This window comes from Fulmarus glacialis, unplaced genomic scaffold, assembly GCF_000690835.1.
Source record: "Fulmarus glacialis isolate BGI_N327 unplaced genomic scaffold, ASM69083v1 scaffold15297, whole genome shotgun sequence".
NCBI classification, from domain to species: Eukaryota; Metazoa; Chordata; class Aves; order Procellariiformes; family Procellariidae; genus Fulmarus; species Fulmarus glacialis.
In genome coordinates this window covers 8,563-32,693 of record NW_009222724.1, presented here as the reverse complement: position 1 = coordinate 32,693, position 24,131 = coordinate 8,563, and the positions used below count along the sequence as shown (strand labels likewise).

The window sequence follows — 24,131 nt, the reverse complement described above, 5'->3', positions numbered from 1 at the left end:
CGAGGGCCAGGCAGCGCCAAACAGGGTGCGAGGGAACGACACAAACTCCAGCCACGCGCTGCGAGGATTCGGTGGCGGTTTGGATCCCCTGTGAGAAGGGGTATCAGGATGGAGTAAGATTTTGGGGGCTACAACACAATAAACACTGTATGTTGGCTCATGATTGAGATGTTTGGCATCTAATTATATTGGTTTAACGCATTAGGAGTTGAACTGGTGAAAAACACAGGAAAAAAAAAAAATAGCTGCTCTGTGAGCTCTATTCATGAGGTTAGCAAGAGGCTGTTAAAACTTTCGGTTGAGGACTTTAAATCATCAGCACTAATGCCTGTAACATCCAATTTTCAGAACTGATTCCAAGAGCCTATCAAAATACTAAAAACTTGGCAAGTTATTCAAATAGACATTCAGGAAAGCCAAAAAATGTCTTGTGTTTATGTATTTTCCAATCAAGAGATAAAACAGTTTCTTCTATGCTGCTTAATGTGAGAAGATTGCTGTTCTGTTGATTAGAGAGTAATTTAAAAATACTTTGCCAATAGGCACTACAATAATGGACCAAAACTAAAATCCCTCAAAGTATGTCTAGACTGCAAAATATCGAACTTCCATCTCCACTCTGACTGCATCCCTCAGTGAAATACTCATCTTCCGTAACGGAATCATCTCTTCAACAAAACAGAGAGCTGAACCACCTCAAGCCATTAAACAGCAGTCAGTTTTGAGACTGTTAAAAGTTACAGTGTATTTGGTGAAAAAGCCTATGTCAATATTAAAACCTCATACATTCAAAGAACAAAATGGAGACAGACCATACAACAGACAAACACAAATATGAAGACAATTAACAGCTGGAATAAGAGTGACCAAAGAGGTTGCTCAAGGCCTATTCCATTCATAAAAAATAAACTCGCTGATAGTTTATAGGTGACAGAGGCCAAAATACCAGCTAACACCTTTTACAGTATACACCATCACCCCAGATCAACATCATTTGGTCTCAGCATACATATGGAAAAACACTAATGTCAATCATGTTCCTTTCTCTGAAAAAATGTCCTGGGACAAAGCAATTAACTAGCCCAGAAAAAAATGGAGGCACCAATGGACACAAAAACTTGCAACTTTTACAAGTCATTCTACAAAAAGCAATAAAAGAGTACAAAAATGATGGCATGAAACAATTCTAGGATGCAGACCACAAAATTAAGTTTACTATTCTATCAGGAGAAGATGGCTACTTATATGGGATTATTGTCATGCACCAAGTAATTTATCAAGCTGAGGAGTCGGGAGCTGGGGGGTTTAAAGAGGTTTACTTTACATATAAGTTAGCCAACAGCTGGGAAAATGAGAAAGTGGATACTGAAACTTAGTCATAATGCAAACTACACATCTGAATTAACAAAAAATAGAAACGTGAATAAATATTTGTGGTTTTTGTTTTGAGCTAGGACTAACAATCATCTTTTATTCTGAAGACGGGAGGTGAAATTTGTTTCTGAAACAGTCAAGTTCAAACATTCCAAAATCTTAAAAAAATATTCGCTTCGTTGGGTAAAGTATTTCAAAGTTACTCCTGCATTTTCCATATGTCACCATTCTGTTAATCAGAGCTTTAAGTCAACACCATAACATAGATTCTCATGACTACATTTGCCCATATTCAACAGTAGCCAGTATAAAAACTTAAAGCCTAAATTGGCAACTAAAAATGTTATACCAAAACCACTGTTTTGACAGAACATGGTAATCAGTGCCCTTTAATTTCTTATTTTATGTACAAATTAGAAGCTTTAGCTTAAAGAGTAAAAATTAATCCTGCTTTTTTTTTTTTCCACTGGTTCCAAAGAAGTAACCTTTATTTCACACTGAGTATCATGACAAGCAGAGGTAATCTGTTTGATCAACTGCATTACAGCAATACCCCTAAACTACAGGCATAACCGATGCTGAAAACAACCCTCATACCTTAAATTACCTTTAATCGTAAGGAGTTTTATCTAGACTTACCATATAAGCAATATCACACCAAGAGCCCTGGCTGCTGTTTTGGAAATTAAGTATTGCTGTGTTACATTTGAAGGAGGACAGTTAGGGGTTTCTGTGAAAATCAGTCTCATAAAACAGGGGAATGAACTTAGTACCTCAAAAAGAGCACAGGAACAGTTTTATTCAGATTAGCAACTGAATACATTTATACTTCTGGAACTTGTAAAAACCTGTGAAGGAACTGTCACTTACTCTGTGTGGCCCTGAAAGACATTCACAGAATGGATAGAAGGATCTCTGAAATCCCACAGACGGAAGGTTGTATCGCGTGATGATGTCACCACAAGACGTTGGGTGGGATGTGTACAACAATGTGTTAGCTCTTGGTCATGCCCTACAATCACAGATGAGAACATGTAAGGTAATGAAAGTAAGACTTTTCATTTCCACATACACTTGGAATGAAATGCTGATGATTTTTTCTTTTCTCCCCCAAACAGTAAAAGAATAATAATAATCATTCTGAACTCTAATGTTACTACTGCTGTAAAAGTTTAGAACTATATTTAAAAGCAAAAAAACCCACTACTTATGTCACATGATTATTAAGTAGCGATAGGTTATTGCTACTTAGTATGCCATGAACACAGCAAATGCATTTTCAAAGAACTAAAATTTGGCTACATTCAGTTTTAAAACAACTACTTCACAGGATATATCACAAGCTTAGAAGAATACAAATTCATGCTCAGAGGATTAACAAGGTTGGAATTTTAGAAACCATTACAATATTGAGCAGCAGCTCAAGTCTTGTACACACTCAAATTGTACTCCAGAGAAACAACTTACTTTTCCCAGTGTTTCGATATCTACAAATAATCCCACATATAAAAACAAACCACCAATTTATCCTTTTGTGAGTGAACAAATACCTGTAAGAGAATGGACAAGTTCGGAAGTCTCTACATCATACAGATTTGCTGTCCTATCCCATGACGCTGTCACAGCTTGCTTCCCGCCAACAAGCCAGTCAGCTGCTATGACCACTCCTTGATGGCTTTTGAGTGAAGTTAATGGGGCTCTGACAGTGGGACAATCACTAGAACCATCTCCATCTCCATCAGGTTCATCTTTATCTGAGAACTCAACTTCATCTTCTCCAGACATTTGCTATACAATGCAAGAGAAAAAAGATTTAGAATAAATGGGAAGGAATGTCTCTAAGTTACATTTTACAGTGTAAATGCTTCCCAATCCCTGTAATGTGAGTGTGGGTAACTTAAGTCTGTAGGATCTAGCCTATTCAGGCATTCACTATCAAAAACTTGGTTGAAGGAATAATACCAGTGAGTTCAGTAGAGTTTTAATAACTACTTCATTTCAAAATCTCTTCTGAACTGTTTAGCTCTAAATATCTGTCCCCTTTAATATGTGGCAAGTCTTTTACATTCCCCTCTGTATTATATACTATATTACCCTTGAGTTTACTGCAGCACATATATCAAGGGACTTTTTTCCTTTAAATTTTTAAGAGTAGGAAGCATCTAACAGGACACTGACTATTTTAATTTTGGGGAAGACAATCATTTACAGACGTATTTTTATCCATTAGAATCAAAATCATGACATCAATATTTGTCTGCTGGTCAATACGCTGTCATCATGCAGTGCTGATGTAAACTGGATGCAGAATAAATTCTTTTGCTAACCAGGAAGCATCGATCTCTGAACCCTATGTCACTTATGCAAGACAAATACGCTTTCCTTTCATAGTATCTGGATGTGAAAAAGATAACATTTGTACTGCTCTTTCAAAATGGAAATGCCAGATCAAATAAACTGAATCAAACATTTTCCATTCAGAAATCTCTCTCATATTATACAGCCATCTCTTGCCCCTACTCAGCTTACTGAGAAGCTCATGCTATAAACAATGTTTGTCTTTACGATTTAGTAACGGTGCTTTTTAGTTAAATACTCATTTGACAGTCTACCGTAAACACTGACTAAATAAAGGCCTGGGGACAACAATGTCGTATAGTGTGGTAAGTGCTGGCAAGGGTCGATTAGAAATCAAATTTAAAGATACAATTAAATAAGTGCCAAAAATACAAGTCTCTACCATCAGTTTTCAATTCATAGCAACTACAGCTAACACAGGTGCCTCAGTAAGTTAAGCTACAAGAATTTAACTAGTTTAAAAAGAACTTCATTATTATTTATGATTTGAATTATTACCAAAAAATTTTACTCGACAGTTCATTTACTTACATGTTTATTACCTTGAACAAAAAGTCAATTAATGTACTTGCAGCTGCATATTCTATTTTGCACCACAGATCTTTGAAAACACGAAGTAAGTCTTTTTTGAAAGAAAGGCTGAAATATGTCTGTTAAACTAAAACCTTAAAATCCCACCTTTTGTGATCCTGAAATCATGTAATTTTTTAATTATGTATAAATTTAACATTCAGTCTTATCATAAAACCTGTATCTGATGAAATTGCTATGCAATTAGTTTGGTTGCAGTAAGTTGCTTGCTTACATTGCAGTCTGCTGTTGGCTGAGGTGTAGGCAACTGTACTATGTACCTCCAGATGTGAGCTGTCTGGTCTCCAGATGCTGCACAGGGGGAAGGGTTGGGAGGAAGAGAGAGAGACACTAAGTAAGAGCATTTCCATGGACAATAAAAAGAAGCTTTAACCTTATATTTGGCAATACTGTCCAAGTTGCATCTTTTTCTAACAGATACCATTATGACCTTTTTGGTAAGCAGTTACTTTCCTGGCTTCAATACTGATAAGAACATAACTCATTATGCAAAATATAAGTAGCTACCAAATTAGTCATTCCTACAGTGAAAACATCCACTTAAACACTACACATCAGAACACGAATATCACTGCTGTTCTAGTATGTCACATTTGAAGAAGGCATTTAATACATCAACAGGTGCCATCCTTCATTTGCTATTTCTCAAAATACTGGGGTTCTTCTTCATTCAATGATTTCTTCCATTAAATATATTTAGTGTGGTTTTAATGAGAAACCCAAAAGAGCAAGTCTGAAGCTATTCTGCTTCTGCCTTAAGCAACTCAGCTTAACTAGCACCTGTTTACGGCTCAGCAGGTTACCATCTGATTTTAGACTTCATTTGTTTTTGAAATAGACTTATCCACTATTAACTAAGGAGAAACTCAAGATTCTCCTTGTTATGGACGGAACAAACATGCTCTAATACCTAGGAGTACAGTGTTGAGAGTTCTAGATTGAGAAGAAAAACAGTTTGTTGTAAGTATGCATAGATCTGGCAAGTGCAATGTACATGAAAGCACTAGGAAGAATATCTCATCTAACAGACCAAGTAAGAAGGCTAGAAGAAAAGTCAACCTTATATTATTCCTGGTGTCAGTATTCTGGATCAGGGACGAAGATTTTTTATTTTTTATTTTAGTCAGTTCTAAATCAATCAAATGACATGGAAGAACAGGTCCCCTGAAAACTTTCAATCGAAATACTTTGCAGAACCAGCTCTCAGAAAAATAACAGAACAACAAAAATCTAGCTATGGGCAGCTTTTGTTTGGTTAGTTGGTTTGTTTTGGTTTTTATAAGTCAGTTTATATAGCAACATTGTTTATGGTACTGAAAGAATGACTACAGTTATCATATGAGAACAGAAAAATCCAAATAGCCAAACTTAAATCATTGTTAGCCTAGATAGAAGGCATCCTACTCCCTACCTTCCTTTAAAATGGTCACTGTAGATGCAGAAAGCAGCACTGTTTTAATTTCTAACCTCAGTAATAATTATCCTCATTTTACAATGACTGACTTAATAGCAGCAAATTGAATCCAGACCTCTTTAATCCCAAAGCTAGTGCCCTAATTGCTGGACCACATGAACTATAGTATTAACCGCATTAGACAGTTTTCAAACCTGAAGCTGCACTGATGGTATTCTCAGTCCTGAAAACATCTTTACACTAACAGTCATATTTTCAAGCTGTTTTTTCTGCACATTCAATATCACAATATCCTTTTCCTTTACTTCTGGAAACATCATGTATTTCAAAAGGGTTAAGATAGAAAAGAATAGACTATTTCACTTGAAAGAGACCTACAACGATCATCTAGTCCAACTGCCTGACCACTTCAGGGCTGACCAAGTTAAAGCATGTTGTTAAGGGCATTGTCCAAATGCCTCTTAACCACTGACAGGCTTGGGGCATCGACCACCTCTCTGGCAAGCCTGTTCCAGTGTCTGACCACCAACTCAGTAAAGAAATGCTTCCTAATGTCCAGCCTAAACCTCCCCTGGCGCAGCTTTGAACCATTCCCACGCATCCTATCACTGGATAGCAGGGAGAAGAGACCAGCACCTCCTTCTCCACTTCCCCTCCTCAGGAAGCTGTAGAGAGCAATAAGGTCACCCCTCAGCCTCCTTTTCTCCGAACTACACAAGCCCGAAGTCCTTAGTCACTCCTCATAGGACATTCCTTCCAGCCCTTTCACCAGCTTTGTTGCCCTCCTCTGGATGCATTCAAGGACCTTCACATCCTTCCTAAATTGTGGGCCCCAGAACTGCACACAATACTCAAGGTGAGGCCGCACCATCGCTGAATATAGCAGGATAATCACCTCTTTTGACCAGCTGGTTATGTTGCATTTAATGCACCCCAGGATGTGGTTTGCCCTCTTGGCTGCCAGGGCACACTGCTGAGTCATATTGAGCCTGCTGGACTAGATGATCGTTGTAGGTCTCTTTCAAGTGAAATAGTCTATTCTTTTCTATCTTAACCCTTTTGAAATACATGATGTTTCCAGAAGTAAAGGAAAAGGATATTGTGAACCCATACTGACTGTGCCTGACAATCGCATTATTCTTTAAATGCCTTTCAATAGTATAATTTTCTCCATAATTTTTCCAAGGTTAGACTAATGGGTCTGTAGTTCCCTGCGTCTTCCTTCACGCCCTTCTTGTAGATTGGAATAACATTGGCTCGCTTCCAGTCAGCAAGGACCTCCCCAGGCTCCCAAGACCTTTGATAGATGATCGAGAGGGGTCCTGCCATATCATCCGCTAGCTCCTTCAGTACTCTGGGACGAAGCTCATCAGGCCCCATGGACTTGTGAACATTCAGCTGACGTATGATTCTAAGTGTCTGTTTTGGAGCAGGTAAGCACAAATGACAATCATGTGACAAACACAGATGGAAAGATCTAGCTCTGATTTGTTATGCCTTAAAACATAAAAATAATTCAATCAACAAGGATACTGACAAAGCAGCAGGAAGAGGGGCTACAACCAAAAAGATGCTAGTGAATGACACTTATTTTTCCATCACGACTAACATACTCAGCATATGAAAAAAATTTACATACCTGTAAGAGCCACTTGCTCAGTTGGATGAAACTTTATGGAATTTACTGTGTAAAACAAAGTAAAGTTTTAAGTTAGTATACTAAAAGAATTTATTTCACAAAGTTTTATCATTGAAAGGAAAAATATCTTCAGTTTTAAGTAATTTTTTTGTAGTATAGCAATCTCTTAGGTGAGATAAAGCACAATGGTATTTTATTTGAGTACCTAAATCTACGTAGTATCAAGGAAAGCAGCTATAGTTGATTATACAACAACACGTATTTTCTAGCAGGTTATTTCCTGAATCTAGTACAAGTATTTCATGTTATAGAGGATACAAACCACACTCAAATAATTGTGTGTAAGCTGACAGGAGATAACGCTCTGGACTTCCATAAAGAGCATTTAAGTATTCATAACTATTTCTAACATAGTGAAAACTTACTATGTATGACCATCAACTTTCTGATTTTTGCATAAGATTGCAAGAACAAATGCCTAAAAACCTAATGCAAATAACACAAATTAGATTTCGGTCCTGCAACCATATGTAATCAAAACATAACTGTTTTAAAACAGTTGTATCAGCCTACAAAGCTCTTCTTCATTTTTTTATTTCAGCGCATAAGATTCAATTACTTTTCATTACTAAGCACTTTCATTTGCAAAATCCATAAGCTTCTCTTCAACAGTTCTTCAAGAAAAAACTTAGAAATCATTTCCATCCATCATACAAGTAAAATAGATGCTTATGTTGCCAGGAGAGTGTGGTGTAATGAATCTAAAAAGATACTCCTTAAATTGTTCATACTGAACTAACTCAATGGTGCACGAACTGCTGGCACCAACACCTTTGGTCCATTTCAAATCAACTGTCAAACGTAAACAAGTAAAGAAAAGTTTTACTAAACTAAAAATATATGATTTTTATATAATTTATATAATTTTTATAAATTATAGTGGTGGGGTTTTTTTACTTAGTTTATACATAAATGTTTAAACACAGGTTAGACTTTCATTATTTTCATGGTTATCCAAATAGCAATTTAGTAAGGAAAAAAAAAAAAAAAACTATCAGCATGAAAATGCAAGTGACTGGAGTTTTTAAATGTGACTTTCTGGAGGCTAAAGGAACCCTCTCCACACACTAAGCAACCTGAGATATCTGAACACATTAAAATGTTACCTATTGTTTCTATGTATCTATCTATTAATATGTTTATGTGTAGGAGCTAGAAGTCACATAGCAGGAAAACAAAGTAGAACTTATGGTTGAAGCAGCTGACCACTCTCTGGAGAACTTGATTCTACTTGTATCTTTGCCACAAAGTTGATGTGATATGCTGGCCGAGTTACTTAACCAAACATACCAGGACAATAACTGGGTTCTTCATTTTCTAGGTGCATGACTCTACACTCCAGGGTACAATCACACTCAAAGTGCTCAACTCTCAAGAGCAAGTTAAAGCTATGGAAAACCTCTCCACCTTTGGTCTATAAAATCCTATATTGTAACCCATTATAAGACAGAAGGGGGCTAATCAGATGCTTGTCAAATTGGACACCAAAAATTAAGGTTAACATCAAAAACACTTACTGCACTGCACCTCTCCACCCAAGGAGGCGATTAAAAACACTGTTTCCGAAATATTCATACTGATATAGGGGAAGACAAATGCCTATATTGAATTAACTGTCTTCAAAACAAGATTTTAATACTATGCAACAAATTATATATGGGTTCATGTATTAAACAAAGAAGTGCAAATAGATGGTCACCCAGCATCTGTATCTGGTATCCCAAATATAACACAGATCCTGCAAACCAGCTAATTTCTGATTATATAAGCTTCTCTTGTTCTGCATATGCATGAGAACTCAATGAGTTCTGACATTTGACTTCTGAGTGTCATTAACTGTGCCTGTAAATTTCTTTATATGGACTTTTTTATTCACTTAGCATTTACAGAACCGTCTTAACAAGCCTCTCTAAGAAAGAATCATAGTACAAAACATTATCTCAATAAAGATTAATGGAACTTCACAATTGACTTGTTAATGGTGTTGGCAAACCTGCAAGTGAAACCACAGTGGTTGTACAAAACACATTTCTCCCTCCCAACACACTCTGTTTCCAGTTTTCAACAACATGCCCTTATCTTACCTGATCCAACATGCCCTACGTACTTGACAAGGCACTTCCCTGTTTCTATGCTCCACAGCAAAGCAGTGTGATCTACAAAGATCAAAAAGTAGCTGTAAATGTTGTTACAAATGTATGGTTTTCACTTTTAACCGATTCAACAAACAAGTTATCTTCGAATGTAGAGCAACCATATGAAATAGACTTCAAATGTAGAAAAGACAAACTCCTCGTGATTATTAGCGTATATATAAAACATAAAAGCTTCCTATTATTATAACTTAATACGCATCTCTAAAAAAAAAAGTGAAGGTGCTGTCCCAATCGGATTAATTTGCAGTAAGTATTGAAAGGCAAATTCTACTTTTGGTATTTTTTTCTAACTTGGTCATATACTTATGTATAATGCTCCAACTGTGTATCATGAGATTCAGTGGTGAAAAAGTCAGGCAGTCACTACAAACAAGAGTTCTATGCACAAACGATTTACATAGAAGTCCCAAATGCAGGTCACTGCAGAGCCCTACGAAAACTTACTTAAAAAGTCACTCCCAATGAAACTCCTTTACCCTGTCACACCCCAAAATAAATAATTAATATAAGTATTTGTAAGTGGGGACAACCTTAATGCTGAATTAGAGAATGCCTGTTTCCAAGTTAAATCAGGACAAAGAGAAGACGTCCCACACAAAGACAAAATGTGCCCCTCAGTGGACACATAAAAATGGTAACAGTTCAGTTTATGAAGCAGAGGTTTCTAGTCCATAATATTTATGTCCAGTAAGTGTTGTCTTCAGATTTTGTTCCAGTTTCAAAAGACTGTCACTTCAACCTGACCAATTCTAACTGGTTATGGTTTATTTCCTTAATAATTTTCCAAATCCCCACAAGACTATAGATTGATTTTTGGATCATAGTAGATTTAATGACTTATTCATTAGTACCTGTTCCCTCTCTTAAGTAGAAAGGAAGGAATCTAGTAAGTTACATTAAGATCTGAAAATGAAGATTTTTAGTTGCCCCTAGATCATTAGGCAAAACCCAGACGAATGCAAGAATACAAGAATATGTAAACTATGACTAAGTATACAGCTTCTATAAAACAAAGGCTAAACAATACTACAGTAGGAAGTCTGCAGGGATCTCTTTTTACAACAGTATAGTATTCTGTGCGAGAGACCTCTCCAAGCAAGCAGCTCCCCAACCCACCCATTTACACCATCCGACAGGCTAGCGCTGACCCTAGGAGGAGCATGACCTGCATGGAAGTTACCTGGCACATACCTTAGAAAGATCAACAAGGACGTCTGAACCTTCTAAAGGTTAAATGCATTTCAAGGAAATTGCAATTTAAGAATTTTTCAGCTACTAAACTTCTTCAAATCGACTCTTTCAGTGTGGAGCTAAGTATTCCAGTATGCTTTTGATCTACATTTGCTATTGCTTAGGGACTAAACCAGAATTTTCTAAAGATTTAAGCAACACAGAACTTACCAGCAGATGCAGTTCCCAACACCACTGGTTGAGTTTTCGCGACACTGACATCCCAAATGCCATCCCTGTGGCCAACATATTCCTTTACCAGTTGACAGATTGCTCTTGATGTTGTAGTTTTAAAACTGGATACAATCTGAAATAGCAGAGACATGAACATATTTTTTTCCGCATTGACCCAAGATTAAGTAATTATTTCACAAATACAAATAGTTACTAACTTTTTCATAATAATTCTTCAGTATTCTGACAGTTCAATGTTGTCAAAAATTTGACATTTGATGGTCAGAAAGTGAGTTTGGATGCAAACATACCTCTTAATTTCTTCTTTTTTTTTTTTTTTTTTAATAACACCCCCCCTTTTTACAAAACACAAGATAAATTATTCTGTACTACAATAATGCAATCTCATTGGAGTAATGAGTTGTACAAATGCAGTATGCACTTCCCATTCAGTTTGGGTAAAGGATTATAATTAATTAAAAAAAAAAAACAAAAAAAAACACGACCAAGAAAAAAAAAACCACCCCAAAAAATTTGCCTTGTCTATTCCCAAACAAGTACATTTGATAACTTAAAGACGGTCCATGTTATCCAGCATAATGTCTTTGAAAAAATGTCATTATATAGTTCTAGTAAAATCCAGAAACATTGCCATTTAAAACACTCACTGCTGTTTTTCTCCAAAACTGCACAAAGCTAATCAAATCAAACATTAACCTGAGAGCATATGCCAGTTTATTTGTGTAATAAAGCTTTCTTTTTTTAAAAACATGTCAAACTCATCTAAACATTTGATAAGCACATTCCCTCAAAGTCCGTGCTATTAGGGGAAAATAGAGAAGACTCATTAAATCCAAATTAGTATGTGTGTAAGTAATACCAAATGAAAGGAAGAAAAAGTCTAGCAAAAATGGTAAAACTACAAGGCACTACAGTACAGGAAGACTGAAAACACTCAGTATCTACAGAAAGGAACCAAATTGCAGAAATTCTGCATTTTCAGATGAAAGCAGAGTGCAATATTTAGAACAAAACAAAAAAAAAAGTTTGTCTTGCTCAACACTTCCAGAGACAACTGAAATCAAGAGTGGTGAAAGATGACTTCAAAAAGCAAAACCACTGTTAAAAATACCCTATTTTTACCCCACAAGTCTTGAAGCTCATAACTGTTCTTCAAGAAAGACTACCTGAAAAGCTTTGTTAAAATTAAAACAAAAAGAAGACTTCCATTTATCTGTGTTTTCCTCTGCATGCAATTATGGGCAGATATCTATCTGACCAGCTAAGTCAAAACCTTTAAATGCTTCAACACAAATCACATTAAGACTTATCTACAGCTTAGTACAAGTTAGAAAATTAATTAAGTTTACATTTCAGATACAATAAACTAGGTTAAAATCCCATTAGTTTTTGGTATCAAAACATAAGGTCATAAGTATGTCATTAAAGCAAATTACTTCCACAAAGGTTTTTAAAAGTTAAAGAATATCTGCAAGAGCATTCCAAATCCTGAGCATGTCAACTTTCCAATGATACAATGATAATGCCCTATTTGAATTCCAAATTAACAGCTAATACGCATTTCGGTTTCACAGGAGAAGAAGGAACAATCATTAAGGATGCACTGAAAAGACAATGGGTAAACGGTAAAGGTTATTAGTTCAACCATACTGCTGAGTTTCATAGGCCTTGAATACAATCCTACAGATGCACCTTTCACATTGAATGTAGTCCTTAAACTAAATGGAGTCATGTACAAGAAGTGGAACAGCAGAATTAAGTAAACAGTTAAGGACTAATATAGTGCTTAGCTCAAATTCCAAACTTGAAGTTTTTCAACTCTCAACCCCACACTTGAACTACACTTGCATTCTGTCTTTCTCATGTTGAGTCAAATCCTCACGCAAAAGTTTTCTAGGAGAAACTATCTTCTACTCATCAACATGCACAGATTTTCCAAAACTGCCGGACAGTGGTTTCATTGATCATTTAATGGTAAGGCTGTAAAACTCATTTTGGAGAATTAGCAGTCTTGAATGAACACACGGAAGATAAGAGTTCAAGAACACCATCTAACAGTAAATATCCAGATATAGAAGAAGTGTGCGTTAAATAAATATCTACACTTTTTTTTTTTTTTTCTCTTCTTTCTTTTTTGCTGTCCCTTACTTCACATACCAGTAACTAGATAAATTAGATAGTGCCTGGATTACTTCTTGGGTCCTTAACCATACATAAACAATTTTCCAAGAAAGGAAAGGAAATACTTAAATAACATGCAACTTGCTAAAAAGAGTGCCTTTCTGCACTGCAGAAAGTTCTTAAAATAACTTCAGCAGATCTCAGGTTATCATATACAAATAAGTGGGCAATCATATCTTAAGTGTGCTTCAGCTTTGTCTGTCCTCTTTCTTAAATCCATATAGTTTCACGTACTTCCTTCTATACAGAGATTTGTTAATAAGGAAACAATTGTTTACCATGTAAACAATTGAAAACTGAATACAAATTGAAACAATGGGATGGCAAACAAATTGAAACACTCTGTAAAAATGTCTCTTAAGCAGACAGGACACATTAGAAATACGAATGAAAATTTGGTAAACTCAGGACCAGACCAGCAGCATTACACTGTGACAGAAGAACGGAATTTTCTGTGGAGTAATATTAAGCAGTGAGGTCAAAAACTGCATCTTCCAAAAAGTTTTATTCCCTTCAACTGCTGGGTGAAGAAGTACCTTACTTTAAGAGTCCTTTTCCTGATCCAAAAGAATCAGAGATCCTGGAAGTTAGTTTATGATGGAGCAAGTTATATCATTTCAGTTTATTTTAGGATTCTGCATACACTGTTAATGTTTTCCTGATGTCTTAACAACTGTCACAGCCAAGGATTGTTAACATCAGCAATAACATCTTGTTAACATCAAAACATAAATTTCACATAGTGATTCCTGCATGTACAAACAACTGCAGTTAAATTACAGGATCTTGCCCATTAACATATACAAAAAATTATTTTTAGAGTACCAAGCACTAAACCTACTCTATCTCTTCAGGATTTGGGCACTGGTGGATAACCCCTGCTGTTAAAAGCATCCTTTTCTGATATGAGTTTTGCGAACTTAATATTCGGACTCCTAACTCAGCTAAGGGACGGAAAGTATCCAGGTATAGGAATTTTCTATGAAGGACTTGAATTAAGCATGTTTACATCAGCATTTTCCCCAAGAAAATGAACAGATTGCTTTAGTCTTAGCATATTTTACCAATATTAAAGCAGTCAAAGGTCAGCTTTCTCAATAGAACAAGCAAATACTGAATGCTCTTTTTAGAACAAACTTGAACTCTTTATAGGTTGGCAATCAGAAAAATGTAATCGTGTGCAATTACACAAAACAATTGGTTTGTAAAACTTAAGCCTCTTCTAATTACCCACAGGGAATAAAGAAAAAATTAAAAAAAACAAAAACCACAAAAAAAACCCCACAGACAAGTTTTAAATTAGGCATACAGTAACAGTATAAAGGATGGGCTGAAGAGAAAAGTTGCAATCCACTACCCCACTGAGTTTGGAACACAACCCATTTTTGGTGACAAGATTGTTCATTCAATGCTCACATATATAGACATAAGAATTTCAAAGCTGTTGAACTCTTAAAACTCTTCAAATGTCATTTTCTCAGATAGCGTATCAGGGAACTCTAACTGCATCCAGTCAGGGTACAGACAGAATTTCATAGTTTGTTAGAAACTTAGTTATAGTCTTTCCTGACTTTTGACTGTAGTCTCTTTGTGGGTCAAGAGACAAAAGGTTGCAGCTTTGACTCTTCTGTGTAGGAAGGAAGAAGCGGTCGAAACAAAGCCACTCCCATGAAGTGCAGAAAAGTTTCAAAGAACACAATGGAGAGAGACGCTCTCAACTTTATCATTCCCCTCAGCTCTCCTCTCTACTCCCTAGGAAACTCTGATTCAAAGTTGTGGAAAGAAATATATCAGTACATTCAAACATCTGTTGGTTATCAATTGATATAATAGATCTGTACAATGTCTATAATAAGGTATTAAATTCACGTTCCACTACTCATGACTACATTGCTGTGCATACATATCAGAACACCAGGAAGCAAAGCAGCTATCCAGGAGTCTCCACCCCATACTTCCCAGCTTCCCACACTGAAGTTGTGAGGTCCATCTGCCTTGCCCAGGAAAGAATATGAGCGCTACATTGCAAGCAAGTAAAAGACAACAAGCATTTAACACCAGCCTTAAGAAAAAAAAAGAAAAAAACCCCACAAACAACAAAAACCCCAACACTACACTAAAGAAAGTACTAATTGACAACTACATAGTAGGTGTACTAATACTATATTGTCCCTATTAATGTCATGTTGTCCCTATTTAAGTGGCCTCATTAAAGAATTCTTAAGTCATTAACTCTTAAGAAAAAGGAAGAGGCACGTCTATGCATCAGATTGGCAAGAATAAAAAAGAAAGTTTGAGAAACGGTAAAATAAAAAGGAGACCAAATAAAACACAGTAACTTAGATCTATTTCACCACACTATGCTTACTCTCAAACGTTCAGACTACCTAACAGATGGTATTTCCAAGACACCTGCAGTCATTCCATAACCACACATTAGCCTGCAATACAGGTCAGCACAGAGCTTCTTACATAGCTGGTTCACATACCAAATCCCACTGTGGTTGCCTCATTTACCCTAAATAATGTGTCATGAAATGACCCTGAGATAGGGCAAAAAGAGCTGAAAGTAAACTCTCTATGAAAATTGAAAAAGGGAAGAGAAAGAGGAAAACAAAAATACCAGACAGATGCAGATGTGCAAAATGAAAAACATCAGAAAGGGTAACCGTGCTAAGAGACCAGGCAAAAAAAGATCGCCAGCTACTAATTTGCAAGGCTTGCAATGTAAAGGAAACAAACCATTCTAGTCTCATAGCTAAAAAATAAAAGTAACTCAAAAAACCCACAAAAACATCTAATAGTACACTTATAGATACCTACTCAGACCCCCATTTCAACTTCAATACCCAAATCTTTATTCAGAAATTCACTACCTACCAAGTTCTCTATTTCCCTCATGAAATTGAATTTTTTTTTAGTTGTCTTTACAAGAGTAATCCCATATACATACATGTGCACACACTCTCTCCCCTCCAACATTCATTCTTTAAAAAAGGTGAGCAATTATTGTAAAAATATCATACAGTGTGTTTGAAGTAATGGGTAATTGATGAATCCAAGATAAAGATACTGTTCCTTATGAGGCAGGTTTACTTAAAGAACAGCACTACTCAGCTTAAAGAAACCACAATTTACAACTTAAAGACAGCCATGTTAGTACACATTGATCAGTAGAGGTTTAATTTGACTCATACCTTGCTAGTAGATGCCTTGTAAGTTGTCTTTAATTTCTGAGAAAGCTGACTGGTACTATGACTGGCTGTTGAGACAAATAAATTCAAAGGAAGACATTTCAAATACAGCATTAGCTTATTTGTATAAGTAACTGGTATTAATTCCCTTCAATAAGATTCTAAGTTTTGGCTAGCAAAGTACACCAAACGTAAATTAAAAAATACTAGTTTAGGATTCTTTGTGGTTCTCTTACCTTTTGTTTTCAGTTGTCCTTTGCTCAGTTCAGCTCCATCAATTGTCTGTCCTTCGGCTGCTAAACGTTCATTCAGTGTATCAATCTCTCTACGTACTAACAATAACAAAAATTCACATTATTACAAAAAATTGTGTATCATTAACACCATTAACATACTATTTAAGAATTGTTATGATTAGTAAGTAACCTATTTTATGCTAAGGAGAGGAAAAGAGATCAGCTGTGATTTTATAAAAGCAGGTCTCACCAAGACATAAACCAAGACTCATGCTGAATTTTCCAGGGATCAACCTTGACCCAGATTCCAAGGAAAGTATTAGTGGCTTCTAATTACTGTTATTTTTACTAATAAATGTGGCTAAGGATTAACAAAACAGCTTCTGTGAAATATATGGCACACCTGTACTGAATTAAATCCAACAGAAGACAGAAAACTTGCAGCATCATAAATATTTTAGCCACAGAATTAGTATGTCATTTCTTGACAAAGATTTTATTAATCACGAAATAGTATTCTCCCCTGAATGCCTGTCTACTGTTAGAGTTTCAGTAAGAAAGGTAGTGCAGCAAATGTGTATTTTTATACTTTGAAATACATTAAAAATTGTAGAATGACATATACTTTTTACATTCAAGTGTTTCAGAAACACTAAATACGATCAAAATATTTTCATTGCACATCAGACAAAGCATGTATTTGTAACAAGACTATGCTTTTTTGTCAATTATTTATAACTCTCACCTGTGCCATTTCAACACAAGACAGAGTGATGGCATAGCTAAACAAATCAGGTACTCATAAATGATTTCCAGTGGCTGGGTTGGTTTAAAGTTGCTCAACTTCATTTTATAAAGAACATTTTCAGTGGCTTATAGTTTTTCTCAAAATCTGGGCTGACACTTTTTAAGTGTTCTCCTCAGGTGAAATCTTATTGAGAGGCTTTAACCAAACAGTTTTTCACTGTTCTTGAGAATAAGTCTAGGTCTGTCTTTCAACAAATTCTTAGGACTTCTTTAAAAAAAAGTCATTCACTGCCAGGGTTTGAAATGTGGGAGAACATGACCCATCAGGAGTATGATTCATGCCATTTCTGAGAAATTCACTGAAGTCCCAGTTCTAAGCATTAGAAAAGTCAGTTTACACTTCCATACCACATCCAAGTGCTTGAAATGAGCAAAGCAAGATTCTCTTTCCTGTGTTCCCAGCCACATAAACCTGAACTTTTATAAAACACAGACAATATGAAAGAGAAGTAAACAAAGAGACAGGCTAGCAGTAACAGATGACTGAACAAACAAGCCAGGCAGATACAAGAATTGCCTGAAAGGATTAAGACTGAAGCCTGGAAGGGATAAGAAAGGAAGAAAGTAGTAATAAGTTGTAATAAAGAAAAGGGAGCGTATGAAAAGCCACAGAGGAAAAAACTGAGATTCTCTATGTATGGTAACCACAACACTAATGCAGGAATTAGACCAAAAGAACAAAAAATAACAGACTGAGCATCAGAAGAGAAAAATTTAGAAGTTGTCAGGGGGGTGGAAAGAGATTACAAAGGCCAGGAGCGGACTAGAACTGGGAGCTGAAGAAGGAAGATGTAGAAGAAACAGAAATGGAATGCAAGGAAAATAATCGTACTCTGGAGTACAGACAAATTCACCACTTGTTTTCTGACAAACATTTTTGAAGTCTGGGGTGGGGGGAATCCCTACTTTTCTTGCTACCAGCCAACTTCTCAGCAGGAGTCTGAGAACTCAGTTGTGCAAATTGTCACTAAAAAAAGTGTAGTGTTGATGACAGCCTTTAACCAACACAATCTCAGGTTTTAAGAGAATAAAAAGCGAGCACATTTTCAGAAAGCACGCAAGAAAGTTGTTGTGTTTTTTTTTTAACATGAGTGTTTGGTTTAACTGTGGGAACAGATTAGGTGTGAAAAAAAATTTGACTTGGAGCCAAACCAGACAGATTCCACAACTCAGAAGCCAAGCCACGCAACACAGCTTCCAAAATCCAGCAAGGAAAATTGAGCAGACGTTTTACTGTATGACTGCCAGTGTTACTCTGGATCCTCTTACATCACCTTGGATCACTTCCATTACCATATGACTGCACTGTCATTAAACAAATAACATTTTTTGCAGATACACCTGGAATTTTTGTCTGAGTGCTCAACTTCAAAATTCATGAGCAGTTGCAGGTGCTGGTTATGCAATGTACTAAGTAGTATGATGCAAAAACACCACATTTTACACTTTTTCAAGTAAAACACTCCTCCAATTTTATTTACTAATATTACATCATTAAAATTAAGCCTGTAAATGTGCAACAAAGCCACAAACTTCAACGGCTGAACGGAGTTACTGCCAGATTAACATGGTATATACCAGAGCCTACAATGACAACGAGACAGCCACTTCACTTTCTTTACCTAAGAGTCAAGGAGGATGACACACATCAGTTCTCACTACTTGTGTCAAAGAGCTAAGTGATTTTTCTGAAAAGGCACAAACCCCATATTGGCTACAAGTTCAAAGCAATTCTTAAAGTCCTCACAGAAAAGCTATGGTAATTACACTACAGTATCCAAGGTAAGCATCTCAATTAGCACTACTATATCCTAAATCCAAACAATTCATAAGTTGCTGGAAAAAAAATAGATACTCACATTCCAAATTTTCAATATACAAGTTTTCAAACTCCCGCTCTATTTGTCCAAAAAGTTCAAGGAGTGTATTCCGGACAGAAGATGGTAGTTTAGAATCCTAGAAGGCAAAATATTGGGGTTTATATTTTTCTTTACATATATTTCATGTAGTTACCCTTCAATCTTAAACTGATTTTAACAATTCTCTCTATCTCCCAGCAAGGAGGGAAATTAAAACTACTACTAGTGTAGAACACAAAACAAAAAGCTCTGTGCATCATAAAATTTTTCATTTTACATATTCTTTCTCTTTCAAGGGACAGAATGCAAATCACCTGTGGGGTTTTTTTTGTTTTTATTGGAGATAAATTTATAAACCAATATACACGTACAACTCACTAAAGAAAAAAGGTGGAAAAAAACTTATCATATAATGTCAAGGTGCTTCCAGTTCAAGAAGAAAGAATACCTTTGGTTGACAAAGTAATTCAGAAGCTGACTATGCATTAGGTTAGGAAGTTGTCACTACAAAGCACCTTATTACCAAAGCTTGAGACAAACTAACCTTTTAAACATATTTTTAAGATCTACCTACTTTTGTCACTAACCACAACTAAGTGTGAAGGAAACTGCAATTTCTAATCCTTCCCTCCCCAGACATTATTCAAGCACCTCCTCTTCACAGAAAGTATTTTGAAGCAAATTCACAGCAGAGGGCTGATTTTTTCTTCAGCATAATCAACATAGCAATTCCGAGGCACAAAAACAAGTATGTAATAAAACCACTAACACAGGATTTATATGATCTGAGCTGAATACACAGCTTGACCAAAAGTTTCTGTTGGCAAGTTATTTAAATTTTATTCATCTGCCTATAAAACAGAAATCAGCACCATGTTTTCCCTGAACAAATGCATACCATATCCAAAACAAGTACTGATTTCTGTTGGGAGTCAAGGTTCTCACTATATCAATGATTCTGTTATCAAACACTGTTGAGCAGACAGTGAGTAAAGCAGAAGACAACTGACTGCAGTATACTGAGAACCTAGTACTAACAAACATCAAAATTTAAAGCACAGCATGCTCCTAAAAAATGGCAAATTGGAAAGGAGAAAATATGGTCATTAGTCTAATAACTATAATCAATTAATCCACTACAAGTATGGATCAAAGGATGAAGCGTCCTTGCTCATTATGTAAATAAATTCTACTAAACCTGTTGTATTCTTCAGTTGCTGGTGGACCACAATATGTAAGTTGACTTACTGCACTTATTATTTATCTAGGTAGCCAGCTACAAACTTTTTTTAAAAGAAGTTTCCACTTAACTGAGCCTTACCCTAATAATGAAAAAGCTCAAATAGTCCTTCGTAGCATATCTAACCTGTCACGTCAGAATGCAGTAAGACAACATCTTATTACTGGACAAACCTGTAAATAATGCAGTGGTATTCAAAAACTGAGAAATACCTATGCAAGGAAACAAGTTACCAGATTTCAAAGTGAAATTAACATGGTATCATGTATACCATATTATTAATATATCAATGTTCATCTATCAAATATACAGGGAATGTGCCTGTCAGTAACATCTACTTTTTTTAAACAAAGCAAAAGTATGTAATTTCAAAATCTTGAAGTCATCAGCTGTGAGCAAAAAGAAAATTGAGTCAGCTTCTACCACAGCACAAACCACTATTTCAGGTCTAGAACAGAAGCATTACTAGAATGGGAGTACAAATGTTAGCACAGGACACCCAAATTCAAGTGAACTGCATTATTCAATGCAAGTTTAAGGATGATTATAGCTTGTTTTGTTCTTAAGTGTTCCAGCAAATCCAAACAATAAATTAGTTCCATTCCTATAAACTGACTGAATTAGGAAGAAGCGTGTGCATACTAGCCATCAGAGGGCAGCATGCGCCTTCCACCAAGTCAGAATCTAAACAACCAGAATTTAATCTCACTCACATTTTGGTTCATACAGTCAAGACGATTGTCTTCAGAAACAATTAGAAAAGCCTATCATGATCCCGATTTTATAAGTTATTTCTGAACATCAATTTTAAAGAGAAGAGCAAGAGAAACCACTAATAGCCATGACAGAGAGCACATCTGCTTTGTGCATAATTCAGTTTTACCCCAGTTTCACAGCTACTTTACGCTATGGCACTGTGCTGAAACAGGCACTGTGCTGAAAGAAGTGGTACTATGCTCCTTATGCTCCCCCAGGATATTCCTTTCTGCATCTTCATCTGCCGCTCCCTTGAGAAAGTACTTTTGTTCATGCATTCACAGTCAACCAGAACGTGAAACAGATCCTAATTAAAACCAACTTGAAACAAAATTGATTAAACAAGAATACTTTACAAATGAAACACTATTAAGAGAAACACTGAAGTTAGAAGAATTATTTCCGATTCAATTACCCTATAATTCCATACAGCAAGGGTATGAAAGCAACTAAGTTATCCTACAACTTTTGAAACAGAAAAGGAGACGTAGGAAAGGTTTTTAATCCACTTCTCATAGCCTGAAAGCATAAGTAAATCTAAACCTGTCCAAAAGTAACCAGCGTAGTAAAACACATCCACTTCCTTTACTCTCTTTAAAGTTGGCATTATTTAAATTAGCTTATTAAAATACCATGTAATAATGTTATCTGTTTATCTGCAAAAGTACTTATCTAGATCTCATGCGGTTTACAGCTCCAATGTGGAGGGGCATTAATACTCTCTACTCGTTAGAATCTGCCACTGGCTGTTCAAGGTTAAAGGTCAACAAAATTAAATAAGATGATACATAAAACATTTAAAACATTTACATATTACAGCATAATACACTATAGACTTTGATAAGAAATACTAAAACAGCTTAAAATTTTGGTTTATTACACAGAAGCGACAGCATGCCTTGCCCTCTCAGCTGCCCTTCACTCCCTTCCTGAAGTAAGGCTGTAATAGTCCAAATGCATGAACAGTTTTCTAGCCAAGTACTTGCATTATCCAACTTCTAGATGACTAGAAGCAACAACTTGGGCTCTGTTAGTTCCCAGAAAACTAATGCTGTAATTTACTGAATAATAGATTCAACTTAAAAATTTTTTTTAAAATACGTCACAACACTGAGAAAACACACAGTTTTCCCTTCAGAGTATCTGCAGAGTGCAGAAAATGAGGTTCCTCATAGCCAAACACTGTTAGTATTTCAAACCACCTCTCTGATAAAAATCAAGTTTTGCGTCATCTTTGCCAGGCCCGCATTAACACTGTGTAGTCAATTTGACAATAAATAGTTTTCAAACTGATATTTGCTTATCTTTGGTGGCACTACTTCAAACACTTCCTATAGGAGCCTTACCTACAGTTAATCTCAATATTGTTAAGTGGAACACTCAACATTGTTAAGTGGCTCCAGATTGCGTCCATTACACAGACTGACATGATTAAGAAAATTACAGAAGTTTGTGGTTGTTTTTCTTTCCCTTAAGTTTAATACACAGAAGAGCACACCTTCATTTGAGCCAAATTGAAAAAAAAAAAACCAAAAAAAACAAAACAAAACAAAAAAACCAAACACACAAACAAAAATTTAAGTTAGCTCATGCCTCTGTCAAGCAGGCAATATTTGTTTACTTTATGGAAAGGAATGCAGAACAGCGTTCCCACTAATACCTTCCCTATCAGAGTCGTAATAACAAGTATTTTGGTTTATTCATATTCCTGAATTACTACTATTCCAAATTCAAACTTATGAAAACAAGAATCAATCTTCAACTTTAGTGGGGGGGTACAGCAAAATAAATAGGCTGTTTCTTTATATGTCTTCATGGTTTTATCATTCATGTAAGAACACACAAAAGCCGATAAAAAGCTCCACAGGTCTGAATACAACCTGAAACACTGTCAACATCCACGTCAATAGTCTCCAAAGACAGTCAGCACTTACAAGCAAGAAAGTCTGCTGTTCCTGCAGCTTTACTGGACATATTTAATTACTTAAGTTTATTTAATTTCTTCGCATAGAAAACACTCCTCAAAAAAAGGTTACGGAAGTTACCCAAGCAGCAGTGTATTATCTTACCTGCCCTTCCAACATGTCTCTCTGCAGTCCTGCCCGTTCTTGCTCGGAACTGTTGGTTCTTCGGATTGAAAGACTGTGCGATTTACGTTTCTGCTTTGCTTGGCGAGCAGATGCACAACTTCCACTTTCTATTGGCATTACTTCAAAAAACCAGCTTCACAGAGGCTCCTATGATAAACTAAGGACAAGCATTATACATTACAAATTGCTTTGCCACACTAACCAGAATTTGAATTTTTTTTCTCAAAATAAAAATATTTAGTTCTACTAAACTTTGGAGTTGTTTGGGGTGTCATTAAAAGGAAGGGATCCTTATTACTTACAGCTATTCTTCAAACAACATTAAGTTCAAAAACACATATGCATACACATAAATAAAGTGGAATCACTTCTGCATTACTTATTCATTAGCTAACAAACCTCCACAAAAGGAAAATTAATTCCACTACCTTGCTCATTTTGGAGAACACTAGTAGAGACAGCCCCAAAACGCTTCCAGGAAACAACTATTATGCATACTATATTTCACCGAAATGCATGCAAAATTAAAACCCAGCTGGAAAATGAAAGCAAACAGACATGATAATTTAGGGACACTGTCAGGTTAAAAACGTATTATGCAACATTAAGTGTTAGTATACAAAATTTAATAGATGTGCTTGTTTACACATAAGCAGAAATTAATTTTAATGACAGAAAACTACTTTCCACCATTTTTGACAGCTCATGGTTTCACTTTCTTGAATAGTAAAAGTGCCCATGAACTTATGAG

At 35.9% G+C, this 24,131-nt stretch overlaps 1 protein-coding gene across 1 annotated transcript; it reads right to left on the bottom strand.

Annotated features, from left to right (window-relative positions):
- Positions 1 to 2,203: 2,203 nt before the first annotated feature.
- WDR37 (WD repeat domain 37) lies at positions 2,204 to 23,497 on the bottom strand (the record flags this gene model as incomplete). Its single annotated transcript, XM_009581562.1, is given in 10 exon segments — positions 2,204 to 2,386; positions 2,925 to 3,162; positions 4,538 to 4,614; positions 7,377 to 7,421; positions 9,521 to 9,592; positions 10,994 to 11,129; positions 16,396 to 16,460; positions 16,629 to 16,724; positions 19,295 to 19,391; positions 23,360 to 23,497. Coding segments are annotated over 10 exon segments (1,147 nt in total), but the record flags the coding sequence as incomplete, so codon positions are not given.
- Positions 23,498 to 24,131: the final 634 nt, after the last annotated feature.